This window comes from Bos indicus x Bos taurus, chromosome 22 (assembly GCF_003369695.1).
Source record: "Bos indicus x Bos taurus breed Angus x Brahman F1 hybrid chromosome 22, Bos_hybrid_MaternalHap_v2.0, whole genome shotgun sequence".
Taxonomy (NCBI): domain Eukaryota; kingdom Metazoa; phylum Chordata; class Mammalia; order Artiodactyla; family Bovidae; genus Bos; species Bos indicus x Bos taurus.
In genome coordinates this window covers 7,467,908-7,493,379 of record NC_040097.1, presented here as the reverse complement: position 1 = coordinate 7,493,379, position 25,472 = coordinate 7,467,908, and the positions used below count along the sequence as shown (strand labels likewise).

General features: G+C 44.0%; 1 protein-coding gene and 1 pseudogene across 1 annotated transcript; one reads left to right on the top strand and one right to left on the bottom strand.

Moving 5' to 3' along the window:
• Positions 1-2,520: 2,520 nt before the first annotated feature.
• Positions 2,521-4,917, bottom strand: LOC113880447 (annotated as a pseudogene).
• Positions 4,918-18,378: 13,461 nt separating this feature from the next.
• Positions 18,379-25,196, top strand: XCR1 (X-C motif chemokine receptor 1). The gene is made up of 2 exons (XM_027523551.1): positions 18,379-18,440; positions 22,862-25,196. The coding sequence occupies exon 2, from the start codon at positions 22,879-22,881 to the stop codon at positions 23,878-23,880; it is 1,002 nt and encodes a 333-aa protein (XP_027379352.1). The 5' UTR covers positions 18,379-18,440; positions 22,862-22,878; the 3' UTR covers positions 23,881-25,196.
• Positions 25,197-25,472: the final 276 nt, after the last annotated feature.

The window sequence follows — 25,472 nt, the reverse complement described above, 5'->3', positions numbered from 1 at the left end:
ATATAGCTTTTAAAAAAATTATTTTATCAGTATTTTGCAATTTTTAGTATATATATTTTGTACATTTTGGTGATTTATGCACAGGTATTTCTTTTTTGAAAGCTGCTAAGCTGACAGACTGGTTCCAAATAGGAAAAGGAGTATGTCAAGGCTGTATATTTTCACCCTGCTTATTTAACTTATATGAAGGGTACATCATGAGAAACACTGGACTGGAAGAAACACAAGCTGGAATCAAGATTGCCAGGAGAAATATCAATAACCTCAGATATGCAGATGACACCACCCTTATGGCAGAATGTGAAGAGGAACTAAAAAGCCTCTTGATGAAAGTGAAAGTGGAGAGTGAAAAAGTTGGCTTAAAGCTCAACATTCAGAATATGAAGATCATGGCATCCGGTCCCATCACTTCATGAGAAATAGATGGGGAAACAGTGGAAACAGTGTCAGACTTTATTTTTTGGGGCTCCAAAATCACTGCAGATGGTGATTTTAGCCATGAAGTTAAAAGATGCTTACTCCTTGGAAGGAAAGTTATGACCAACCTAGATAGCATATTCAAAAGCAGAGACATTACTTTGGCAACAAAGGTCCGTCTCGTCAAGGCTATGGTTTTTCCAGCGGTCATGTATGGATGTGAGTTGGACTGTGAAGAAGGCTGAGTGCCAAAGAATTGATGCTTTTGAACTGTGGTGTTGGAGAAGACTCTTGAGAGTCCCTTGGACTGCAAGGAGATCAGCCCTGGGATTTCTTTGGAAGGAATGATGCTAAAGCTGAAACTCCAGTACTTTGGCCACCTCATGTGAAGAGTTGACTCATTGGAAAAGACTCTGATGCTGGGAGGGATTGGGGGCAGGAGGAGAAGTGGACAACAGAGGATGAGATGGCTGGATGGCATCACTGACTCGAAGGACGTGAGTCTGAGTGAACTCCGGGAGTTGGTGATGGACAGGGAGGCCTGGCGTGCTGCAATTCATGGGGTCGCAAAGAATTGGACACGACTGAGCGACTGATCTGATCTGATCTGAAGCTGCTGCTAAGTCACCTCAGTCATGTCCGACTCTGTGTGACCCCATGGACTGCAGCCCACCAGGCTCCCCCATCCCTAGGATTCTCTAGGTAAGAACACTGGAGTGGGTTGCCATTTCCTTCTCCAATGCATGAAAGTGAAAAGTGAAAGTGAAGTTGCTCAGTCGTGTCCGACTCTTAGCGACCCCATGGACTGCAGCCCACCAGGCTCCTCCGTCCATGGGATTTTCCAGGCAAGAGTACTGGAGTGGGGTTTTTTTGAAAAAGAGGTTTCAAATATAATATTGTACTTTAATTTTGCTTTCCATGTGTTTCTTGCTAGTATATAAAAATGCCATTGATTTCTATGTTGATCTTATATCTTGCAGCTTTGCTAAGCTCACTTACTATCCTAGAAATTGTTTCAGTTTTGTTTTGTTTTTGGATGTTATTAGACCATTATGTCAGCTGCAAACAGAGATTCATTTATGTCTTTTCATCCTGTATGTCTTTTCATCCTGTACGTCTTTTATTTCCTTTTGCCTTTTTGTGCTACCCAAGGCTTCCGGTACTGTATTGAACACAAGGAGTTAATACAGACACCCTTTCCTTGCTCCCAATCTTAGGGAAAAACATTCAGTCTTTCAATGTTAATATTTTAGTAGCTGCTGGTGTTTTAATAGGTACTTTTTTTTTTAATCAAATTGAGGAAGTTCCCCGCATCCCTTATTTTTTTTTAAGTGTTATCATAAATAGTTGTTGAATTTTTTCAAATGATTTTTCTGTATTGATTGATATGATTATGTGGTTTTCTTCTTTAGCCTTTTAATACAGTGAATTTCATTGATTGACTTTAAGTATCAAACCAGCCTTGCATCTCTGGAATAAATCCTGTATTCTGTTTGCTAATATTTATTAAAGGTTTTTTTATTTGTATTTGTGAAGGATATTGATCCATGGTTATACTATGTACTTTTTGGTATCATCTGTATCCAGTTTTGGTAGTAGGGTAATACTGGTCTCACAAAGTGAGGTGTGAAGTGTTGTCTCTTCTTCTACTTTCTGTAAAAGATTATGTAGAATGGGTGATAATTCTTCTTTAAACATTTGAAAGAATCCTCCAGTCAAATTATCTGGAAATTTCTTTCTCAAAAGTCTTTAAATTGTGACTTCAATTTCCTTGAAGGGCTATTCAAGTTATTTATTTCATATTGAGTGTGTTGTGATAATTTGTATTTTGAGGAATTTATGTACTTCATCTAAGTTATAGATGTTCATATGATTTGATTATTACCTTTGATATCTGCAGAATGTGTAGTGACACACAGTTTCCTTCCTGTTATTAGTGTTTAATAATTTGTCTTCCTCTTTTTTAAATACAAGCATTTATTCAATTAATAAGAGTATAAAAAGTAATGTACAATCACACCAAAGTTCATCCAGAATGCCTCTTCATAAATAAATAAATTGACGCACTACCTACTGCGCTAACAAGGCGCCTGCCTCTTTATATATTGGTGCTATGTGTTCATTTTACAGTGAGATTAAGCCTGCATGTGTGTTAACTCAGACGTGAGTCTGTTCTTGGTGGTTCAGAAGTTTACATGATTTCGGATTTCATTAATTTGCTTCACCATTTCTCTTATGTGCTCACCCTTCTCCTTCAGGATGGACTGAATGCATTTCCACTGGTAGGTGCTGAGAGTAATGGTGGGCTTTTGAGGACTCAGTACCTTTTCCATCTTTCGTTGTTGATAGTCTTTTTTCATAGTAACCCATTTGACAGCATTGCCCAAATGTTGAAGTTGATGAGGTATCGCTATAATTCTTTCTTCGTGTCTCTCTCACTGTCAGAGAGAACTGGGAGCTGAGACTGAAAACTGTGAAGTACTTTTTTCATTCTGTTCATGATGTCTTCTTGTTTTTCCTTGGCTTCCTCATATTTGTCAGCTAAGCGCTCAGCCATTTCCCGTAGACTTTTCCTCTCCTCGCAACAGTAATTGAGATCTTCTAATTGTTTCTTTTTTAGTCACACAACAATTTGACCCTCCACTGAATCTCCTCATTTGCCGGGTCCTGTTTAAGAATGTAGTATTTCCTGAACACGTGGGTGGCTCTGCTGATGAGCTGAAGACATTCTTTGGGAGGAGGAGCCGTATCTTTTTCAGATGATTTCAAAAATGCTGGATTTGCAACACCACGTTGCAAATGCTTCTAATATGCTTTTCAAAGGAATCCGGGGTTTCAGCCAGAATACGGAGGGGAGACTCTGCCATTTCAACATCTTCTCGGGTACAAAGCAGGGGAGGAGATGCTAGATGGACTGTGCTTAGTAAAGGCCTGAGGAGGTATTCATAGGTACTGGTGATGCAGATCACTGTTGGCCCCAGGATGTCAGGGATGATCCAGATCCTTGAAAAGGAGCTGGCTGACTGCATGGCAGTGGCTTCCTACAAAGAATGTGCTGTACAAAGCACTTCTGTTCTGTAGCCAGTTCCTGTAAACTGTCCTTGTCTTCTTCATCTGATCCAAGAAACTTGTGAAGTTTATGAATCCAAGGTAGCCCAACACTATGTACAGCAGCTTAATGAGTATAGTGGAATCTTAAGGGACACTTGGGATCTCTATGAAGTTTCATTGGACAAGAAAAGTCAGAATCAAAGGGCTCATCCTCTCCGGATGCCAATTTCAGAGCAAGCTCAAACTCAACACACTCAAACACATACAGTGATGGAATGAGGTCAGCCCTGGAATCCCAGGACTTTTCTGATGTGTGGTCATCTTCTTCTTCCCCCTCCAGCACAACGCAATAATGAAGCATTCCTGACTCAGTAGTAATCACCAGGATGTTGGCGACACATGGTAAGCAAAGCACAGCACAAGCATGGTAGCCATAGTTATCTTCAACAGCAGGATGCATGGGCAACGGGCCGAATAGCTTACCCACACTCCCAGGGCTGTGCAACAGACTAACAAACGTAAGGAAAGTCTCCTCATTTTCATATAAGATGTACAGGGAGTAGCCACTACTTCTTCTTTGCCTTTTCATCCAAATATGTGCTTTGGGACTGCTGACAATGGCCCAAAGTCAAATGCAACTGCTGTCTCTTCCAGAGATGCTGTGTAGGCCCTTCCTTTGTTGAGTATGAGACTTTCCTCTTCTGCTTCTGAAAGTACGATGACCTTAGTCATACACAAAGGGTAAATTCTTATGACGTTGTCTGACGTTAACGGCACAATTTGAGTATCTAGCAACTCTCTCGGATACCAGGCAACATGCTTCAGAGTCAGAGAGGTTGAACTGGTGAAAAATCTCTCAGCAACGGGAGTCGTGCTACAATTCACTGCTGATTTTCCACCTTCAAATTCAGAATTCTTTCCCCATCTTTTAGGTAATTCTAATATAAGTCCTTTTATTCCTACATGATGCTACATGATGTTGTGCTGGGCTTAACAAGGCTTGATAGATTTCAAACAGGGGTGCATTTATGCAAAGCCGTCTCTGGTACTGCGAGAGGGAGGGCTCCTCACCGGCGCAGCTGGGGCCCCGAAGGCGCATGACTAAGAAGGCGCTGTCTTCTGCGCCCCACAGAAAGAGCTCTCTGCGAGGCCCAAGACCAGCTTTCTCATCAACAGCTGAGGAGGCAGTGGCGGCGACGAAGGCAATGATGAAGCTGGCTTCTCGGGTTCAGCTGAGCTCTGGTTTTTCCGTCCCTCTCGGAGCCGCAAGAACACAGCGTGGTTGGGCAGCCAGGTAGGCCGCAGCTCACCGTCCCCGGGGCCGCCTTCGGCGCCGCCATCTTGAGCCCACAGCTCTCCGTGGCCTCGCCGCTGAGCGCGCAGCCAATCCGCTCCAGCCGTCCACTGCCTCGGCCCCGTGTTTTTTTTTGTTAGTCTTTCTAGAGGCATACCACTTTTATTGATCTTTTCAAAGAGCATACTTTTTTTGTTTCGTTTCTCTGTTGGTTTTATGTTTGCAATTTTATCAGTTCTCTTCGTTTTTCCCGTCCTTCTACTTGAGTTTGTGTCTCTTTAGGTTCTTAAGTGCTTAGATTATTTATGTGAGATATTTTCTCTTTCTTAGTGCTAAAAATTTCCCTCTTGGTGCTGCTTTTAACTGTGTCCCACAAAATTTGGTGTTGTGTTTTCATTTTTATCCCATTCATCGTTTTTTTTTTTTAATTCCTCTTAAGTCCTCTTTGATCCTTGGATTATTGAAAAGGGTGCTCTTTATTTTCTGGTAATTCACTTGTTGAAGATTTTTAGGCACAGTATGTGGGTTTACTATTTTTTATTATATTATTTTCAATTGTTGATTACATAGTGAGGATGGGTTGAAAGGAGACCCATCTTTATCATTGAGGGAGCCCAGAACTTTGTCAGCTAAGTTGTGTTGATATGGAAATCTATATGAACCACCCCACCATACACACACAGGAGCACACAACCACACATACGCAAGCCCACACACATGCCCGTGGCTTACTTATACCCACACCTAACCAGTGCAGCTCAAATTCTCATTTTCAAAAAACAAAGCTAATGGCAGGGACCATGATTTAAAAACAAAAAAACAGGAAAAGGAAGCTGTTTAGGAAGAAAAAAAAAAAGCACCAAATCAGCGTCATATCTCTGAAAAAACTAGGTCAAACCAGAACCCTCCAGCGGAAATAGAGGTATTTCAGGTTCTGGGTTGCCTGTAAGCAAGCTGAATTTCTTTTATGTTGGCAGCACCTGCCTTCCTGGTCAGCCTCTTCTCCCTTCCCACCATCACTGCCCCCATCTCAACAAGGCCAGTCCGACAAATTCTGCTTTGGAAAATCGAAAGGAAAGAAGACACTACACTGACTACAACAATGGAATAGAAATTCCAGGAACTAAAGATGCATTGAGAAGAGAGAAAGTTATGTCCTGCAAACCAATTCAATGTCTGAGCGATAATAACGCCCTTCTCAAATGACATGTAATGAAAACTATATGTATATTGTATTTGTGTTTATATGTAATATATGTACATATATAAGTATGTTCATTCCCCATCTGATAACTATTTCTGTCTTGCAGGTTGTTTAATTTTTGTTTCTTATGTTTCAATCTATCTAAACATTTACATGGTTGTAGCTTTATAATACACAGATATATCTGGCAGTGTCTCAGGTCCCTCAGAAACTGAATCTTTGGGCAGGCTGTTAGTTCCAGAGGTGCAGTGAGGGAGGCACCCAATCAGTGTAGACCAGGGTTTTTCAACCTCGACACAATCGCTATTTTGTTAATTTTCTCTTGTAGGAGTTTGTCCTGTTTGTCCGTATCCCTGGCCTCTACCTGCCAGGTGTCAGTAGCTTCCCCAAGCTAAGATGACCAAAAATGGCCACCAGACATCACAAAATTGCCCCCAGTGAAAAGCTGGTTGTTTAAACATGTTTCCTTATTTCCTGCCCTCAATGCTGTACAAAGCTGTGATACTTGGTACCGTAGCAGGCATCTTGCAGGCATGAGGGAATGATATTACAGAGGCACTGAGGCTAGTACATGAGGTAGAAGGGGCCATGGTTTTTGATGACATTGCCAAAGTACTACACCAACCCTAGCATTACCTCCCTATGGGAAATCAATAGCTGCCACCACTTAAGCCTCTTTGGCCCTGTGTTTTGTCATTTACAGCCAAGACCATCCTAGTGAATCCAGTGATCACCTTACTCCTCTGCTTAAAACCCTTTGCTAGTTCTCCATTCAGGATGAATTCTAGACTCCTGAGCTTAGCACCCGAGGGCCTTTGTCTCTCCCTCCTGCTCATCTCTCACCACCCTCTTAGCACATATCTTCCCCTCTTGAGCCTTAAGTAGAGTCCTCTGACCCAGCCTGGAGACTTCCTGTCCCCTATGTTTACACTTGCTGGTCCCCAAATGGCACATCCTTCCTCCTCTGCTCTCTCCCTTCACTCCTACTCCTACCTTTCAAGACTTAGCCCATGTACTCTCCTTCAGGAACTTGTCCCCAAATCTCCATGTGGTGGTTTTGAAACATGGACTCCAAATTATTAATATTTGACACTCGTCTACTTGAGAGTGACTGGGCAGGGATTTGGACCTCAGTGACTTTTTATATTCTGGATGCTGAAGTAGGGTGCTAACTGACTGATCCAGGGAAGTGTTATTCAGTGATACACAAGACAACCTTCGTGATAAGGACGTGCAGTGCGTGAGATGAGCTAGTCAGACCTGCAGGCGTCGGGCAACCCAAATCAACCCAAGCCTCTGATGCTGCTCATCTTTCCAGCCTCAAACCCTAGCAGTCTGCCACTTCCACCACACACCTCTCTCGGTGTGAATCATTAGGAGGCTCAGAATGTGCCCCATTGCATAAGTGTTCCCCCACACCTGACATTTAGCCACCTTTCCCTGCATAACTCCTACTCATCCTTCAGATCTACCTTTGACATCACCTCCTCTAGGAAGCCTTCCTCACCTCTCCAAGGCTGGCATGCCCAGAGCCTTTCCCTCACACTGCACTTAACACATTGCCTTCTACCACCCGTTTCCACCTTTGTGAGCCTGTGAGCATCTGAAGGGCAGAGAATGATTTATTCCTTTGTGAGCCACCAGCCCCTAGAACAATGCCAGAGGCTGTTATGAAAATTAATGTTCATGGCATGGTTGTGCCAGTGGTGTGGCTGGCTGTGTCCTGCTCTTGTCCTCCATTCAGCCAACATTTATTGAGCTCTGACCATGTACTGAAGGTACAGCTCTCTGCATTTCGTCTCTTGCCACTCTCTGGGGAGCTGGAGCTCACAGTTATAGAGCACTCACTGGGGGTTATCCTCATACCTAACTCATCCGCTTTGTTCGATCCTCTTAACAAGCCAGTGAGGTTGTAATTATCTGCAATTGATGTTGCAGATAATTGTAATTATCTGCAATTCATGTTGGAAACTGAGGCGCCAGAATTATTAAATGGGCACTGAATCCTGGAGTCCACCTTTGAACCCCTGCAGCCCAACTCTAGAGCCTGTGGTATTAATCTCTACACTGCCTAGCTTCCTTATGAACCCCCAGACTTGTCACGAATGCAGAGGCCCAGGCCTCACCTGAAGCCCTTGTTTCTGTTGGTCTGTAGGCAGGACCTGGGGATCCCCTGTCCTCATGAGCCCCACATGGTGCAAAAACGACAGTGGCCAAGAGCATCACAGAGGGGCTGAGGCTCCGTGAGGTCCAGCCCTGATGCGCCTGTCTCACTGCATCACAGACACCTCCTGTCCCCAGTCTTCTCCAGACCCTGGCTGCTTCTGCCAGGAGAAGGGTCCCCACCTCACGCACCAACCCATGTACTTGAGGAGCAGTGAAGCAAGTGAGAAGAGGGAGCCCTTGAGGCTCAGGATGGGCTGGCAAAGCCCCAGGGACATCCCAAGCGGCCCCTTCCAGAGTCCCTGGAGAAGGTCAAGAGGTCTCCCGCTCTTCAAATGTCTCTTTAGTCTGTGGTGCTGCCAGACACGTCCAAACGGCTCCGTCCAGAACCCTCCACACCTTCTGAGCACACCCTGGGGTTCAGTCCTCTAACCGCAGCCATGGGGCCCTCGGAAGCTCCTTGACGATGAGTCCTGGTGATGCCAGTGGAGTTTGCTGTACCCGGGACAGTCCTGGCTGGGGAGCAAGTCCTCAGTGAAAGCAGGGCAGCCCTGGCCAGTGGCTGATTTCCCCAACTCTCAGTGTGAAAACCGTCCACCCAGGCCTGTGGGTGAACAGAGCGGACCTCCAAGGAAAGGGCCTCTCCCCGGGAGTTGGTGACTTCACCATCACAAAAGGTTGAAGGGGTCAGCAGGAAAATTTGGCCCTTGACCCAGACCAACTCAGCGCTCTTCACTACCTACTAAACAGCCAGACCTGCTCTCAGGGGATTTCCCAGCCATGTTCAAATGGAAGCTCAATCGAGTAGGCACCTCTGTTAAAGCCACATCAAAGGTTAGTTTCTGGAGAGTTAGTAAAACTCCGGATGGTGATAGTCGTCAGGGGGCATGTAGAGCGTGGGATGGGCGAAGGTGGAATGGAAAATCGATGCAGGGATTTCCCCGAAACCAATATTACAAGTTCTGACTCTTGCTCTGTAATGAGGCACCCTCCAATACAGAGGCCTAAAATAAGAGCCATTTTATTGTGTCTCACAAATTGTGACTTGGAAGCTTGAGCAGCACTCAGCTGGGTAATTCTTTTTCAAGTGGCATCAGTGGGGGTCCCCTCATGCCACTGAGCTAGAAGATGGATTGCTCCAAGCTTCCCCACCAGGTCTGGTTCCAGTAGAGGAGGCTAGAAAGCTGGACTGGGCAAGATCAGCTGCCCCACATGCAGCCTCACCAGTGTGGTGGCCTCATGGAGCTGGACTTCATAAATGGTGGTTCAGGGCTATCAATGAGAACGGTAGGGACCCAGCTGAAGGCTGCTCGGCTTCTTATGACCTAGGAGTCCCAGAATCTCATGTCCACCAAATTCTATCCATCAAGCAAGTCACCAAGACCAGCCCACATTCAAGAAGAATGGAGTTAGACCCTGCCTCTCAATGGAAAGACTGGAAAAACATTTGCAGCCATATTTAATGTCCCTACTACAGAAGAGCTAGGAAACACTTGCTGCGCGTACTGAGGGGATTTTTACTCCCCATGTTGGTCTAGCTCATACTGTGTTCCAGGCTGTGTCCTGGGCAATGGAGAGACAGAGCAGTGATCAAGGCAGAGACATGGCGCCTGCCTTCTCAAATACAGCCATAACCCAGTGCCTGGCATGTGGGAAGTGCCAGGAAATGTGAGCTGCTGGTATTTTAATTGTTAAATGAATCATTATTGGATTAAAAATAATAAGCACAGTGAGCATAAGCAGAGAACAGTTTTGGAGAATGACAAGGTGCAAAAGAACACAGTCAAGAGAGTCTGACCTGTTCAGGAGGGTGAAATCTGAGCCAAGGAGGAGTAATGAACTGGGGGGAGGGGAGCGGAAGTAACGTGTGTGGCCACCGAGTGCAGCGGACAAGGGAAGCGTGCATCCCACGAGCTGGCCAGGGTCAGGCCATCTAAGGCTCTTAACTGAGTGCCTTACATCCATCCTTCCAGGCCATGGCTGATGTCTAGCAACCTTCTCCAAGAGCCCATCTCACCAGGTCCTCCAGTGGCTTTTTCTTCCCCAGGCCTGGGCTCAGTAGCCACTGCCTGCCCTCACTGGTCCAGGGACACCTCCCCATCTCTGCCTGCATCCCACACCCTGTCCATGCCTTTGTGAAAGTCCATTCTTTGCATTATCCTCAGTCACCCTCTTGAAAGGACCATCTGTCCCTTCCTGGAATCCTGAATGATACCACTACACCAGCAAGAATAGGAACTTGGGACATTATCTCAGGAGCAATTCTAGGAAAATGATAACCTTCTATCCAGGCGGCCTGGTAAATTGTAACAACCAGCTCTCCAGAGGGTAAAGCCCTGATTTGCATTGACTTCCAGATTCCATTTTCCAGTTTCCCCCTCAGTCAGTCTCTCCCATCAGGAAGCTCCATAAGCCTCTTATCCTTCTCCATCAGAGGGCAGACAGACTGAAAACCACAATCACAGAAAACTAACCAATCCAATCACATGGACCACAACCTTGTCTAACTCAATGAAACTATGAGCCATGCCGTGTAGGGCCTCCTAAGACTGATGGGTCATGGTGGAGAGTTCTAACAAAACGTGGTCCACTGGAGAAGGAAATGGCAAACTACTTCAGTATTCTTGCCTTGAGAACCTCATTAACAGTATAAAAAGGCAAAAAGATATGACACTGAAAGGTGAACTCCCCCAGTCAGTATGTGCGGAATATGCTACTGGAGATCAGTGGAGAAATAACTCCAGAAAGAATGAAGAGACAGAGCCAAGGCAAAAACAACACCCAGTTGTGGATGTGACTGGTGATGGAAGCAAAGTCCAATGCTGTAAAGAGCAGTATTGCATAGGAACCTGGAATGTTAGGTCCATGAATCAAGGCAAATTGGAAGTGGTCAAACAGGAGCTGGCAAGAGCAAACATTGACATTTTAGGAATCAGCGAACTAAAATGGATGGAATGGGTGAATTTAACTCAGGTGGCCATTATACCTACTACTGTGGGCAGGAATCCCTTAGGAGAAATGGAGTAGCCATCATAGTCAACAAGAGAGTCCAAAAAGCAGTACTTGAATGCAATCTCAGAAATGACAGAATGATCTCTGTTCGTTTCCAAGGCAAACTATTCAATATCACAGTAATCCAACTCTATGCCCTGACCAGTAACGCTGAAGAAGCTAAAGTTGGATGGTTCTATGATCTACAAGACTTTCTAGAACTAACACCCCAAAAATATGTCCTTTTCATTTTCAGTTCAGTTCAGTCACTCAGTCATGTCCGACTCTTTGCGACCCCATGAATCGCAGCACGCCAGGCCTCCCTGTCCATCACCAACTCCCAGAGTTCACCCAGACTCACATCCATCGAGTCAGTAATGCCATCCAGCCATCTCATCCTCTGTCATCCCCTTCTCCTCCTGCCCCCAATCCCTCCCAGCATCAGAGTCTTTTCCAATGAGTCAACTCTTCGCATGAGGTGGCGAAGTACTGGAGTACTGGAGTTTCAGCTTCAGCATCATTCCCTCCAAAGAAATCCAGGGATGATCTCCTTCAGAATGGACTGGTTGGATCTCCTTGCAGTCCAAGGGACTCTCGAGAGTCTTCTCCAACACTACAGTTCAAAAACATCAATTCTTTGGCGCTCAGCCTTCTTCACAGTCCAACTCTGACATCCATACATGACCACAAACACCTGGAGTAACAAGGAAATTTGGCCTTGGAGTACAGACTGAAGCAGGGCAAAGGCTAATAGAGTTTTGCCAAGAGAACGCATTGGTCATAGCAAACACCCTCTTCCAACAACACAAGAGAAGACTCCGCACCAGACATCACCAGATGGTCAACACCGAAATCAGATTGATTATACTCTTTGCAGCCAAAGATGGAGAAGCTCTATACAGTCAGCAAAAACAAGACCAGGAGCTGACTGTGGCTCAGATAATGAACTCCTTATTGCCAAACTCAGACTTAAATTGATGAAAGTAGGGAAAACCAATAGACCATTCAGGTATGACCTAAATCAAATCCCTTATGTTTATACAGTAGAAGCGACGAATAGATTCAAGGGATTAGATCTGATAGAGTGCCTGGAGAACTATGTAAGGAGGATCATGACCTTGTACAGGAGGCAGGGACCAAGACCATCCCCAAGAAAAAGAAATGCAAAAAGGCAAAATGGTTGTCTGAGGAGGCCTTACAAATAGTTGTAAAAAGAAAAGAGAAAGGCAATGGGGAAAAGGAAAGATATACTCATTTGAATGCAGAGTTCCAAAGAATAGCAAGAAGAGATAAGAAAGCCTTCCTCAGTGATCAATGCAAAGACATAGAGGAAAACAATAGAATGGGAAAGACTAGAGATGTTTTCAAGAAAATCAGAGATACCAAGGGAAAATTTCATGCAAAGATGGCTTCAATAAAGGACAGAAATGGTATGGACCTAACAGAAGCAGAAGATATTAAGAAGAGGTGGCAAGAATACACAGAAGAACTATACAAAAAAGATCTTCACGACCCAGATAATCACGATGGTGTGATCACTCACCTAGAGCCAGACATCCTGGAATGCGAAATCAAGTGGGCCTTAGGGAGCATCACTACGAACAAAGCTAGTGGAAGTGATGGAATTCCAGTTGAGCTATTTCAAATCCTAAAAGATGATGCTGTGAAAGTGCTGCACTCAATATGCCAGCAAATTTGGAAAACTCAGCAGTGGCCACAGGACTGGAAAAGGTCAGTTTTCATTCCAATCCCAAAGGAAGGCAATGCCAAGGAATGTTCAAACTACTGCACAATTTCACTTATCTCACACGCTGGTAAAGTAATGCTCAAAATTCTCCAGTCCAGGCTTCCACAAGTTCACATGAACCGTGAACTTGCAGATGTTCAAGCTGGATTTAGAAGAGGCAGAGGAACCAGAGATCAATTTGCCAACATCTGTTGGATCGTTGAAAAAGCAAGAGCATTCCAGAAAAGCATCTACTTCTGCTTTATTGACATTGCCAAATCTTTTGACTGTATGGATCACAACAAACTGTGGAAAATCATTAAAGAGATGGGAATATCAGACCACCTGACCTGCCTCTTGAGAAATCTGTATGCAGGTCAAGAAGCAACAGTTAGAACTGGACATGGAACAACAGACTGCTTCCAAATAGGGAAAGGAGTACGTCAAGGCTGTATATTGTCACCCTGCTTATTTAACTTCTATGCAGAGTACATCATGAGAAATTCCAGGCTGGAAGAAGCACAAGCTGGAATCAAGATTGCCGGGAGAAATATCAATAACTTCAGATATGCAGATGACACTACCCTTATGGCAGAAAGTGAAGAGGAACTAAAGAGCCTCTTGATGAAAGTGAAAGAGGAGAGTGAAAAAGTTGCCTTAAAATTCAACATTCAGAAAACTAAGATCATGGCATCTGGTCCCATCACTTCATGGCAAATAAATGGGGAAACAGTGGAAACAGTGAGAGACTTAATTTTGGGGGGCTCCAAAATCACTGCAGGTGGTGACTGCAGCTATGAAATTAAAAGATGCTTGCTCTTTGGAAGAAAAGTTATAACCAACCTAGACAGCATATTAAAAAGCAGAGACATTACTTTGCCAACAAAGGTCCTTCTAATCAAAGCTATGGTTTTTCCAGTAGTCACATATGGATGTGAGAGTTGGACTATAAAGAAAGTTGAGTGCCAAAGAATTGATGCTTTTGAACTGTGGTGTTGGAGAAGACTCTAGAGAGTTCCTTGGACCTCAAGGAGATCCAACTAGTCCAATCTAAAGGAAATCAGTCCTGAATATTCATTGGAAGGACTGATGCTGAAGCTGAAACTCCAAAACTTTGGCCACCTGATACAAAGAACTGACTCATTTGAAAAGACCCTGATGCTGGGAAAGATTGAAGGTGGGAGGAGAAGGGGTCGACAGAGGATGAGATGGTTGGATGGCATCACCGACTCAATGGACATGAGTTTGGGTAAACTCCAGGAGTTGGTGATGGACAGAGAGGTGTGGCATGCTGCAGTCCATGGGTTTGAAAAGAATCGGACATGACTGATCGACTGAACTCACTGACAAGATTCCAAGGTGTCAATACTTCCACCATGGTTGATTTCAAGCCACCAATGTGACAGCAGCCAGTTCACAAAAGTCCTAAAAATAAAATGCAGGGTGGTGAGCTAGCTCCATCATTCCTCTGCCCAGATCAAATGCTAGCTCCAGTCTCTCCATTGGAGCCACCTCAGCCAGAGGCTAGATGTTCCAGCAGAGAGGTGGGGGGCCTCTGAGTGCTGTTGGCCTCTTGCCTTCTGGGCCCTATGAATCCCAGTGAAGCCAGGATGCTCTCTCTAAGGGCTCCTAAAAGTGCAAGACCTTTCATGTCCCTCTGCCTGCTCTCATGTGCATGGGGCTGAGACCAAAACAACTATCCCTCTCCCTGGATTTGGTCCAATTAGGTCATGAGACCCTGGGGATCTAGAGTCAGCAGTTCTCTTATTAAAAGCAATTCATTCCCACCAAGAGCTGCACTCTGATGCTGATGCCAGAGACGTCTGATGCTGATCTCGGCCCTGAATCCCGCTTCCCCACAGAGGGATCCAGACCTTAACTATGATAACCAGACCGCTAAATACTTTGTGCCTCACCCAGAACTGAACTTCCCCCTCTGTATGTTGAGTCTGTATGAGGCTGAACCTCAATTCCATCTGTGTCCAGCCCAGCCAGTGTTTTAGAACTTTCTGTTTAAGGTGAGAGCATGAAATTCTTTCATAACGAAACCAAATGTGAGGAAATGTGAAATGATACTTTCAAATTTTGTCTTCATATTTAGGGAACAGACATTTGTTAAACACTTGCTGTATGAGTCCTTTCATTAATTACCTACCTTGGCAAAGAGCAGTTATTATTACAGACATGCATACACACACACTCACACACAATTGGGAGAGTAAATTTGTAGAGAAAATTCCTAATTCAAAACAACAAAATTTGAATCAAAACAACATAATATTACAAGTATCCTTTCAGACTGACAAAACTTTTTAAAGTTACTAACACCTGATTTTGACTAGGTGTACACTATTGTGGAAATGTAAATAAATACAACCATTTTAGAGGACGTAAATAGTATTTTGGCAACACTTCAGTTCACTTCAGTTGCTCAGTTTTGTCCAACTCTTTCCAAGCCCATGGACTGCAGCACGCCAGGCTTCCCTGGCCATCACCATCTCCCAGAGCTTACTCAAACTCATGTCCATCGAGTCAGTGATGCCATCCAACCATCTCATCCTCTGTCGACCCCTTCTCCTCCCACCTTCAATCTTTCCCAGCATCAGGGTCTTTTCAGATGAGTCAGTTCTTTGCATCAGGTGACCAAAGTATTGGAGTTTCAGCTTCAGCATCAGTCCTTCCAATGAATATTCACGGCTGATTTTCTTTAGGATTGACTGGTTGGATCTCCTTGCGGTCCAAGGGACTCTCAAGAGTCTTCTCCAACACCACAGTTCAAAAACATCAATTCTTCAGTGCTCAACTTTCTTTATAGTCCAACTCTCACATCCATTCATGACTACTGGAAAAACCATAACTCTGACTAGAAGGACCTTTGTTGGCAAAGTAATGTATCTGCTTTTTAATATGCTGACTAGATTGGTCATAACTTTTCTTCCAAGGAGCAAGCATCTTTTAATTTCATGGCTGCAATCACCATCTACAGTGATTTTGGAGCCTGAGAAAATAAAATCTGTAATTGCTTACACTGTTTCCCCCTTCTATTTGCCATGAAGTGATGGGACCAGATGCCATGATCTTAGTTTTCTGAATGTTGAGTTTTAAGCCAACTTTTTCACTCTCCTCTTTCACTTTCATCAAGAGACTCTTTAGTTCTTTGCTTTCTGCCATAAATATGGTGTCATCTGTATATCTGAGGTTATTGATATTTCTCCCAGAAATCTTGATTCCAGCTTAAACTTCATCCAGCCTGGCATTTCACGTGTTGTACTCTGCATAGAAGTTAAACAAGCAGGGTTACCATATACAGCCTTGACGTACTCCTTTCCCAATTTTCAACCAATCTGTTGTTCCATGTCTGATTCTAAGTGTTGCTTCCTGATCTGCATACAGATTTCTCAAGAGGCAGGTCAGGTGGTCTGATATTCCCATCTCTTTAAGGACTTTCCACAGTTTATTGTGATCCACACAGTCAAAGGATTTGGAATAGTCAATAAAGCAGAAGTAGATGTTTTTCTGGAACTCTCTTGCTTTTTCGATGATCCAACGGATGTTTGCAAATTGGTCTCTTGTTCCTCTGCCTTTTCTAAATCTAGCTGGAATGTCTGGAAGTTCATGGTTCATGTATTGCTAAAGCCTGGCTTGGAGAATTTTGAGCATTACTTTGCTAGCATGTAAGATGTATGCAATTGTGCAGTAGTTTGAACATCCTTTGGCATTGCCTTTCCTTGGGGTTGGAATGAAAAGTGACCTTTTCCAGTCCTGTGGCCACTGCTGAGTTTTCCAAATATGCTGGCATATTGAGTGCAGCACTTTAACAATACTTGCCAAAATGTAAAATGCACATTCTCTATGATCCAGAAATGCATCGCTTCTAGTAATCCATCCTACAGAAATTCAATACCAGTACATTAAAAGTATATGTATTATAATCCTTGCAGCATTCTGATAATTTTAAAAATTGAATGCAAAATGGATGTTCGTTGAAAGGAAAAGAAGCAAACCCTAACACCATAATGCAGTGGAACACTTTCTAGCCATTGAAAAGAATAGGATAGGCTTGGAGAGACTTTCATGCTGCTGCGTTGAATGGAAAAAGGATAAATCAGTGTACATGATAGGATCATGTTTTTGCAGAGAAAGACTACAAAATTTGAGCCTTCATACATTATTGTTGGGAAAAAAAATTTGAAGCAGCTCTGTGGAAGATGATTTATCAGTTCCTCAAACAATCAAACAATCCTGCTCCTAGGTAAATACCCAAGAGAATTGAAAAAAATTATATGCATACAGAAACTTACAAATGAATGTTCAGAGCAGCCTTATTCATCACATCCAAAGAGTGGAAACAATCCAAATGTCATTCAGTTGACAGCTGGTTGAAATGTGGTTTATCCATACAGTGGAATATTATTCATCCATAAGGAGGAATGAAGTACTGACACATGCTGCAACATGGATGAACCCTGAAAATATTGTGCCGAGTAAAAGTATCCAGACACAAAAAGGATCACATATTATATGGTTCAACTCACATGAAATTTCTAGAATAGGCAAACCATAGAGACAGAAAGTAGACCAGTGGTTGCCAAGAGATGGAGGGAACTAGGGAGTAAGATTGACTACTGGCAAACAAGCATGAATTTCTTTTGAGGGTGATGGAAATGTTCTGAATTGGGTAGTAATGGCTGTGTACAACACTGAATATGCCAAAAACCACTGAATCGTGCAGTTTAAAATGGTAAATTTTATGTTACATGAATTATTTCAATTTAAAATAATAATAGTCATGCACTACTGGTATTTATACATTACTTTAAAACATGTAGCTATTTTCAGTTATTTTTGGCCGCAGTGAATCACCGTTGCTGAGTGCGGGCTTTCTCTAGTTGTGGCAAGTGGGGACGGCTCTTCGTTGCAGTGCACAGGCCTCTCATTGCGGTGGCTTCTCCTGTTGCAGAGCACAGGCTCCAGGATGCGATGGCTTCAGTTGTTCTGGAGCCATGGGCTCATTAGTTGCGGGATTCGGGCTCAGTTATTGTGGTATATGGGCTTAGCAGCTCTGTGGCACGTGGAATTTCTTCTTGGACCAGGGATCGAACCTGTGTCCCCTGCATTGGCGGGTGGATTCGTAAACACTGGACCACTAAGGAAGTCCCACATATAGTTTTTGATAAAATTTAAAATACCACTTTAAAAAACACATTATCTTTTAAGATCCCTAACTGCAAAATTACTTTATCTGTCCTTGGTGGCACTGAGGGGCTCAAATGACACCTAAGTCAACAACTTAGGAAAAGACTCATTGAAAAAGATTCTGCTTCTGGGAAAGAGCCTAATGTTGAGATGGTTGGATAGCATCACCCACTGAATGGACATGAGTTTGAACAAACTCCAAGAGGTAGTGAAGGACAGGGAAGCTTGGTGTCCTGCAGTCTATTGGGTCACAAAGAGTTGGACGTGACTTAGCAATTGAATGCCACCACCGCCTTCCTCTAGCCCACTGAGAGGGTGTCTCAGTTTCTTTGTGCAAAATAAGGAACAGAGAAGCACCATTTCTGCCTGAAGGCGCTTGTACAGAGGTGCACATATAGGTGAGTTCCTTTACAACCCTTTCAAACGTATGTTTTCCTCTACTTTTAATAGCTGATAGCTGGAATTCTTAAATACTGAGTAGGTATCAGAAGCACCTGGAGACCAGCTAAATAACGCAGATTCCTGAGCCCTCCATCCAGAGGCTCTGGTTCCCTGAATCTGGGTTTTCCCAAAAATCTGCAATGCTGCAAAGCATGTCAGTAGAACATGCTTTGAGTAGGACTGTCATACATAATCCTTTTTCTTGTGCTAAAGAAAGGGGAGGTGTTTGGTTATAAATCTTTAAGTAAGGCATTGTTATTATTAGTGTTTGAATAATTTAGAGCTGTATTTCTCAATCCAAATTATTCTGTGGACCAGAAAGCTAAAGTTACTCTGTTAGAATTGAAGTGGACTTCGGAGATCTCAAGGTGGGAGGGCAAGGACATGCAAAGGGAACCCCTAGGATGAAACTCTGAGAAGCTTGGGGTTTGGCACCATTCTCCTTTCCGTGCCCAAGGCCCACCATGCCCAGACCAAGAGCACCTCTGAAAACTTGAGTAAACGTATTAATAACTGACAAAACATGGAATGATTTGTTTTTGTAGGTGCCTGATATCCCTTTAATTTCTAGTTTGCTGAGTTTATATCATGAATTGTTGTTGAGTTTTGTCAAATGCTCTTCTGTATTTGTCAAAAAGGATCATATAGTTTTGTCTTAGTATGGTCACTTAAATTGATTGATTTTCAAATGTTAAACCAACTTCATACTTTTGGGATAAACACTTGGTCATGATGTATTAACCTTTTAAAATATATTGCTGGATTTGATTTGCTAATAATTGGTTAAGGATTTTTATGTCCGTCTTCATGAGAAATATTGGTCTACTGGTCTATAGTTTTCTTTTACTGTAATTTTTATCTGGTTTTGGTATCAAGGTTATGTTGGTCTCATAAAACAATTGGAGAACTACTCCATCCTGTATTTCATGTAGTTTGTATAAGATCAGTGTTATTTCTTCCTGATATGTTTGACAGAATGCACTAGAAAAATCTGGTTCTGGAGTCTTCTTTGTAGAATAGTTTCTTAGTTTTTTAGAGCTGACAAAGTTTCTGTAATAAAGGTAGGATTATGTCATATCATTTCATGTCAGTTCTGGTAGGTTGAATTTTTAAAGAAATCTTTCTATTTCATATATGTTTTTGAATTGGTTAAAATTGATCATAATATTTCTTTGTTATTATTTTAAAGTTTGTAAGACCTGTAGCAATAACCACTCTTTCATACCCACTATTGACAATTCATGTTCTCTCTTTTTGTTCTCAGTCTAGCTAGAGTTTTCAGTTCAGTTCAGTCGCTCAGTTATGTCCAACTCTTTGCCACCCCATGGACTGCTGTACTCCAGGCTTCCCTGTCCACCACCAGTTCTTAGAACTTGCTCAAACTCATGTCCATTGAGTTGGTGATGCCATCCAACCATCTCATCCTTTGTTGTCCCCTTCTCCTCCTGCCTCCAATCTTTCCCAGCATCAGAGTCTTTGCCAACGAGTCTGTTCTTCACATCAGGTGCCCAAAGTATTGGTGTTTCTGCTCCAGCACCAGTCCTTGCAATGAATATTCGGGACTGATTTCCTTTAGGATGGACTGGTTGGATCTCCTTGCAGTCCAAGAAACTCTCAAGAGTCTTCTCCAACACCACAGTTCAAAAGCATCAATTCTTTGGCACTCAGCTTTCTTTATAGTCCAACTCTCACATCCATACATGACTACTGGAATAACCATATCTTTGACTGTATGGACCTTTGTTGACAAAGTAATATCTCTGCTTTTTAATATGCTCTCTACGTTGGTCATAACTTTCCTTCCCAAGGAGTAAGTGTCTTTTAATTTCATGTCTGCAGTCACCATCTGCAGTGATTTTGGAGCCCAAGAAAATAAAATCTGTCACTTTCCATTATTTCCACTTCTATTTGCCATGAAGTGATGGGTCCAGGTGCCATGATCTTAGTTTTTTGAATATGGAATTTCAAACCGGCTTTTTCCCTCTCCTGTTTCACCTTCATCAAGAGACTCTTTAGTTCCTCGTCACTTTCTGCCATTAGAGTGGTGTCATCTGCATATCTGAAGTTATATTTCTCCCGGCAATCTTGATTCCAGCTTGAACTTCATCCAGTCAGCCATTTCACACGATATGCCCTGCACATAAGTTAAATAAGCAACATACAGCCTTGTATATAAACAATATACAGCCTTGACATACTCCTTTTCCAATTTGGAACAGTCCATTGTTCCATGTCCGGTTCTAACTGTTGCATCTTGACCTACATACAGATTTCTCAGGAGGTAGGTAAGGTGGTCTGATATTCCCATCTCTTTAAGAATGTTCCACAGTTTGTTGTGATCCACAGAGTCAAAGGCTTTAGTATAGTCAGTGAAGCAGATGTTTTTCTGGAATTCTCTTACTTTTTCTATGTTTTAATACCTCTTTTAAAACTTTTCCCAAATAACCAGTTTGGGCTTTATATGACAGGAAGTGGGCTTAACAAACTCCCGTCCCAAAATATCTCCACTTCAACTTGTCAGGAAACTGTAAACTTCTTATAGATAGAAACTATTATGTTCACATCCTAAAATCCAACATCTATCATGGTGCCTGCTGTGTGTCACTGATCATTATGGGCTGTTGTATTGAGTCAGATAAACTCTTCTTTAAAATGTAAGCACTCAATTTCTAAATGTCAAAAAAATAAGACCATGAGATATGATTAAAAGCAGAATGGGTTGACCAGTTTAAGTAAAGGGCTCTTAAAATCCATAAGGAAAACAGTATTATCTCAAGTAGAGAAAGAAATAAAAGCCATAAGTACTTTGAAAATAAGAACCAGAAGTGGACAGTAAACATGCAGAACTATCTGTATCCCCCTATATAGTAAAAGAATACAAAACAAAACAACCATCTTAATATTTTCAGTTATCTTCATTTTTGTGTTTCAAGAGGCAAATTGACTTACCTACCTAAAATAGGATAAATTTGGAGACTCCCTCCCCTCCTTATTAGTCCTCCTATCCCAAACTGGAAAATGGTAAACTATTCCTCCATTTCTTCTCCTCAAAATACAAGGACATAAAGTCTGGATTCTAGTGTTGGCCTTCCTGGCTGTTTCCTGGCTTTATAACATTGAGCAGTTCATTTTACCAGTCTGAGCTGGTTTCCTCTTCTGTAAAGTGGAAATGGTCCCATCTTGTGAGAGAGCGCTGCGGGATGAAGGGAGCAGATGAGCACTGCGAGTCAGCACGGGGTCTGGCTCAGAGTGGACGCAGAGAACTCTTACAGTGCGCTCTGTTTCACGTAGCTGCTTCATCCAGGTCTCCCATCCTCCTCTGAGGCCCTGCAGCTTCATCTGCCTCTCTCAGTGAAATTGCCAGCTCTTCAACCCCTTTTCCTGTCTCCTTGGCTTTCTAGTCTCACTGTTTCTAAAATCTCACTAACCCAGAGGACTGAGTCAATTTGCCTTTATGTTTTCCTAGCCACTCACCTTCTAATGGACATAGGTTATTTCTACTTGCTCATAAGATATTCTATAAACCAAGCTCCTGGATGATGAAGCTTTCTTCTTTGGGAGTTAATCCTGTGTTAATGGGGATCTGATCTCCCAGATTCTCAACATTCATTGAAGTCTTGAGATTATTTCATAATTAGATTTACATGAAACAGATGTTTGCTTCATTTGTCTCTTTTCTTTTTTGACTGGTTCCAAGAGACTGCAAGTGTCCTGAAACAATCCTGCTGTCAGGATTCCTATACTTTCTGGGAATGAGGAAGGAAAGGAAGGAGCAGAGGAAGAAAGGAAGGGAGGGACAGAGGGAGAGGAGACAGGAAGGCAAGTAGGATTGGTAAATGCTCACTAGGTATTAATAAATGAAGGGATGACTCTGGGATCATTAGCCCTGCTTTGAAGATAAGGACCTAAGGTTCAGAAAGGTTAAAAAGCTTGTCCAAGAACACAATTTTGGGCCCTACACTTGATCTCAGGTTTTTCTCCAATATTTTGGCCACCTGATGTGAAGAGCTGACTCATTTGAAAAGACTCTGATGTTGGGAAAGATTGAAGGCGGGAGGAGAAGGGGATGACAGAGGATGAGATGGTTAGGTGGCATCACCAACTCAATGGACATGAGTTTGGGTAAACTCCAGGAGTTGGTAATGGACAGCGAGGCCTGGCGTGCTGCGGTTCATGAACTTTGATATCCAGTTCCACTGTCTTTCTGTTACATCTCCTGGGACACTGGTCTACCTTAGTGCTACTGAAAAGTTCCTAATTCCATTATAAAGTTCACCAACCAGTAGCTGGGCCATGGATCACATCTTTTTGTACCTTGGGTCCTGTTGCTCTCTAGCCTAACCACATGGCTTTGAACTCCATGTCTCTATCACTTCAGATGCTCTCAGCGTCTAGATGGAGCCCTCAGACATCCCGGAGTCCACCACCTTTTATGAGTATGATCCTCAGAGCTTTCTGTGTGAGAAGAGGACCTTTGTCTTCGCCACTGTCAGCACCACCATCCTGTACTGCCTGGTGTTCTTTCTCAGCCTGGTGGGCAACAGCCTGGTGCTGTGGGTCTTGGTGAAGTATGAGAGCCTGGAGTCCCTCACCAACGTTTTCATCCTCAACCTGTGCCTCTCAGACCTGGTGTTCTCCTGCCTGTTGCCTGTGTGGATCTTGGGGTACCACTGGGGCTGGGTGCTGGGAGACCTCCTGTGCAAGCTCCTCAACATGGTCTTCTCCATCAGCCTCTACAGCAGCATCTCCTTCCTGACCATCATGACCATCCATCGCTACCTGTCGGTGGTGAGTCCCATCTCGTCCCTGCGTGTCCACACCCTCCAGCGCCGTGTGCTGGTGACGGCTGCCGTGTGGGCAGCTAGCATCCTGTCCTCTATCCCTGATGCCATCTTCCACAAGGTGTTCCCTTCGGGCTGTGACTATTCGGAACTCGAGGGGTTCCTCGCCTCCGTCTACCAGCACAATGTCATCTTCCTGCTGTCCGTGGGGGTCATCCTGTTCTGCTACGTGGAGATCCTCAGGACCCTGTTCCGCTCACGGTCCAAACGGCGCCACCGCACGGTGAGGCTCATCTTCACCATCGTGGCGGCATACTTCCTCAGCTGGGCTCCCTACAACCTGATCCTGTTCCTGCAGACACTGTTGAAACTGGGGGTCATTCAGAGCTGCGAGGTCAGCCAGCAGTTGGATTACGCCCTGCTCATCTGCCGCAACGTGGCCTTCTCCCACTGCTGCTTCAACCCCGTGCTCTACGTCTTCGTCGGGGTCAAGTTCCGCAGGCACCTCAAAAGTCTGCTCCGGCGCTTCTGGCTGTGCCGGCAGCAGGCGCCCAGCCTCCCTCCGTCACCTCACCCCCCAGGTGCCTTCACCTACGAGGGCATCTCCTTCTATTGAAGGGGAGTTTGGTGGGGCAGCAAGGAGATGGAGGGCACCAGGCTGGGAAACGCTACAGCTGCGGCTGGTGGATGACAGCAGTACGTTACACCAGGGGGTCCTACGGGCCCCCTCTTCTGCAGAAAAGTTCCCCACCTGGAAATCTTACATTGCCATCCAGAAAAATGCTTCTTAGATTTTGAGGAAATCTTTTCTCCTTTATTCCTTCATTCAAACATGGATTTCTCAGCCTTGATGAGGTCAGGAGACTCTCAAATGTGAAAGGCTTCTGGGAAAGAAGCGTCCTTCAGGACTTGACGAGGGTCTGGAATTCAGTTGTGCAGCTCTAGGCTGCTGGCAAGATGGTGTTCCCTCCCTGACTGTAGGATTGTCCCCCGGTGTTGGAGGTGGTGGCTCTGGATGGGGCTGTCTGCAGAGCAGAAGTGATCACACCTGCAAACAAGCACAGTCAGAGTGAAACATGGATTCTGAATTCCCACAGCTGGACCAGAGATGTGCCCTGTACCATAGCTCCAGCGTCCGGCACATGAACTGGCTACTTGCATATTTAGTCTGTAAATCTTTTATTGAAAGAATGAATGCAGTAAGTGCCACCTTCTACAGGCGTTTATGTGGAAGCTATAAAGAGGAATGAGATGCAGATACTACCCTCCAGGTGCCAACAGTCGAGCCCTGAGGGCCCAGATGACTGGACACCCACCTTGCTGAAGGCATCCAGGGTGAAGATTCCTCCAGCACCTCCTCCTCTCCAAGTCGATGTTGAACTGACGCTTCCGATCCATCACGTTCCACCTAAAGTGTTCTCCTGCTCCTGGTTGATGGTGCCAGCTTTCTCCACAAGCCGGGTTATCTTGGAGCCCTGCATTTCCTTTCCCTCCACGCCCACGGCCAGGTCCTGTTGATGTTACCTTCCCAGTATCTCTCACATGCCTGTGGCTTACTCCCCAAACAGCCTCACATCCTCAGCATCTTCCTGCTGCTCATTTCTTTCCCCACCAAGTGTCCTCTGCATTGATATCACAGCACTTCAAAACCCTCACGTTAGGTTCAGATAAAGCCCAAATACCATAGACTTTATTTGCATGTAAATAAAGACCCCTTCAATCTGGTGTCAACTAACTTTTCCATTCTTTCTAATTTTTGTGGTCGTTCAGTCGCTAAGTTGTGTCTGACTCTGCAACCCCATGGATTACAGCACACCAGGCTTCCCTCTCCTTCACTACTTCTTGGAATTTGTTCAGACTCAAGTTCATTGAGTCGGTGATGCCATCCAACCATCTTGTCCTCTGTCACCCCCTTCTCCTTCTGTCCTCAGTCTTTCCCAGCATCAGGGTCTTTTCCAATGAGTCAGCTCTTTGCATCAGGTGGCCAGAGTATCTGAGCTTCAGCTTCAGCATCAGCCCTTCCAGGGAATATTCAGGGTTGATTTCCTTTAGGATTGACTGGTTTGATTTCCTTGAAATCTGCGGGACTCTCAAGAGTCTTCTCCAGAGCCACAGTTGGAAAGTATCAGTTCTTCGGCTTTCAGCCTTTTTTATGGTCCAGCTCTCACATCCAATTTTGATCCAACATAAATCTTCACCCCCCAAGCA

Bases quoted from the DNA above. Each gene is read 5' to 3' on its own strand.
- XCR1 (XM_027523551.1), top strand. From the start codon at position 22,879: ATGGAGCCCTCAGACATCCCGGAGTCCACCACCTTTTATGAGTATGAT.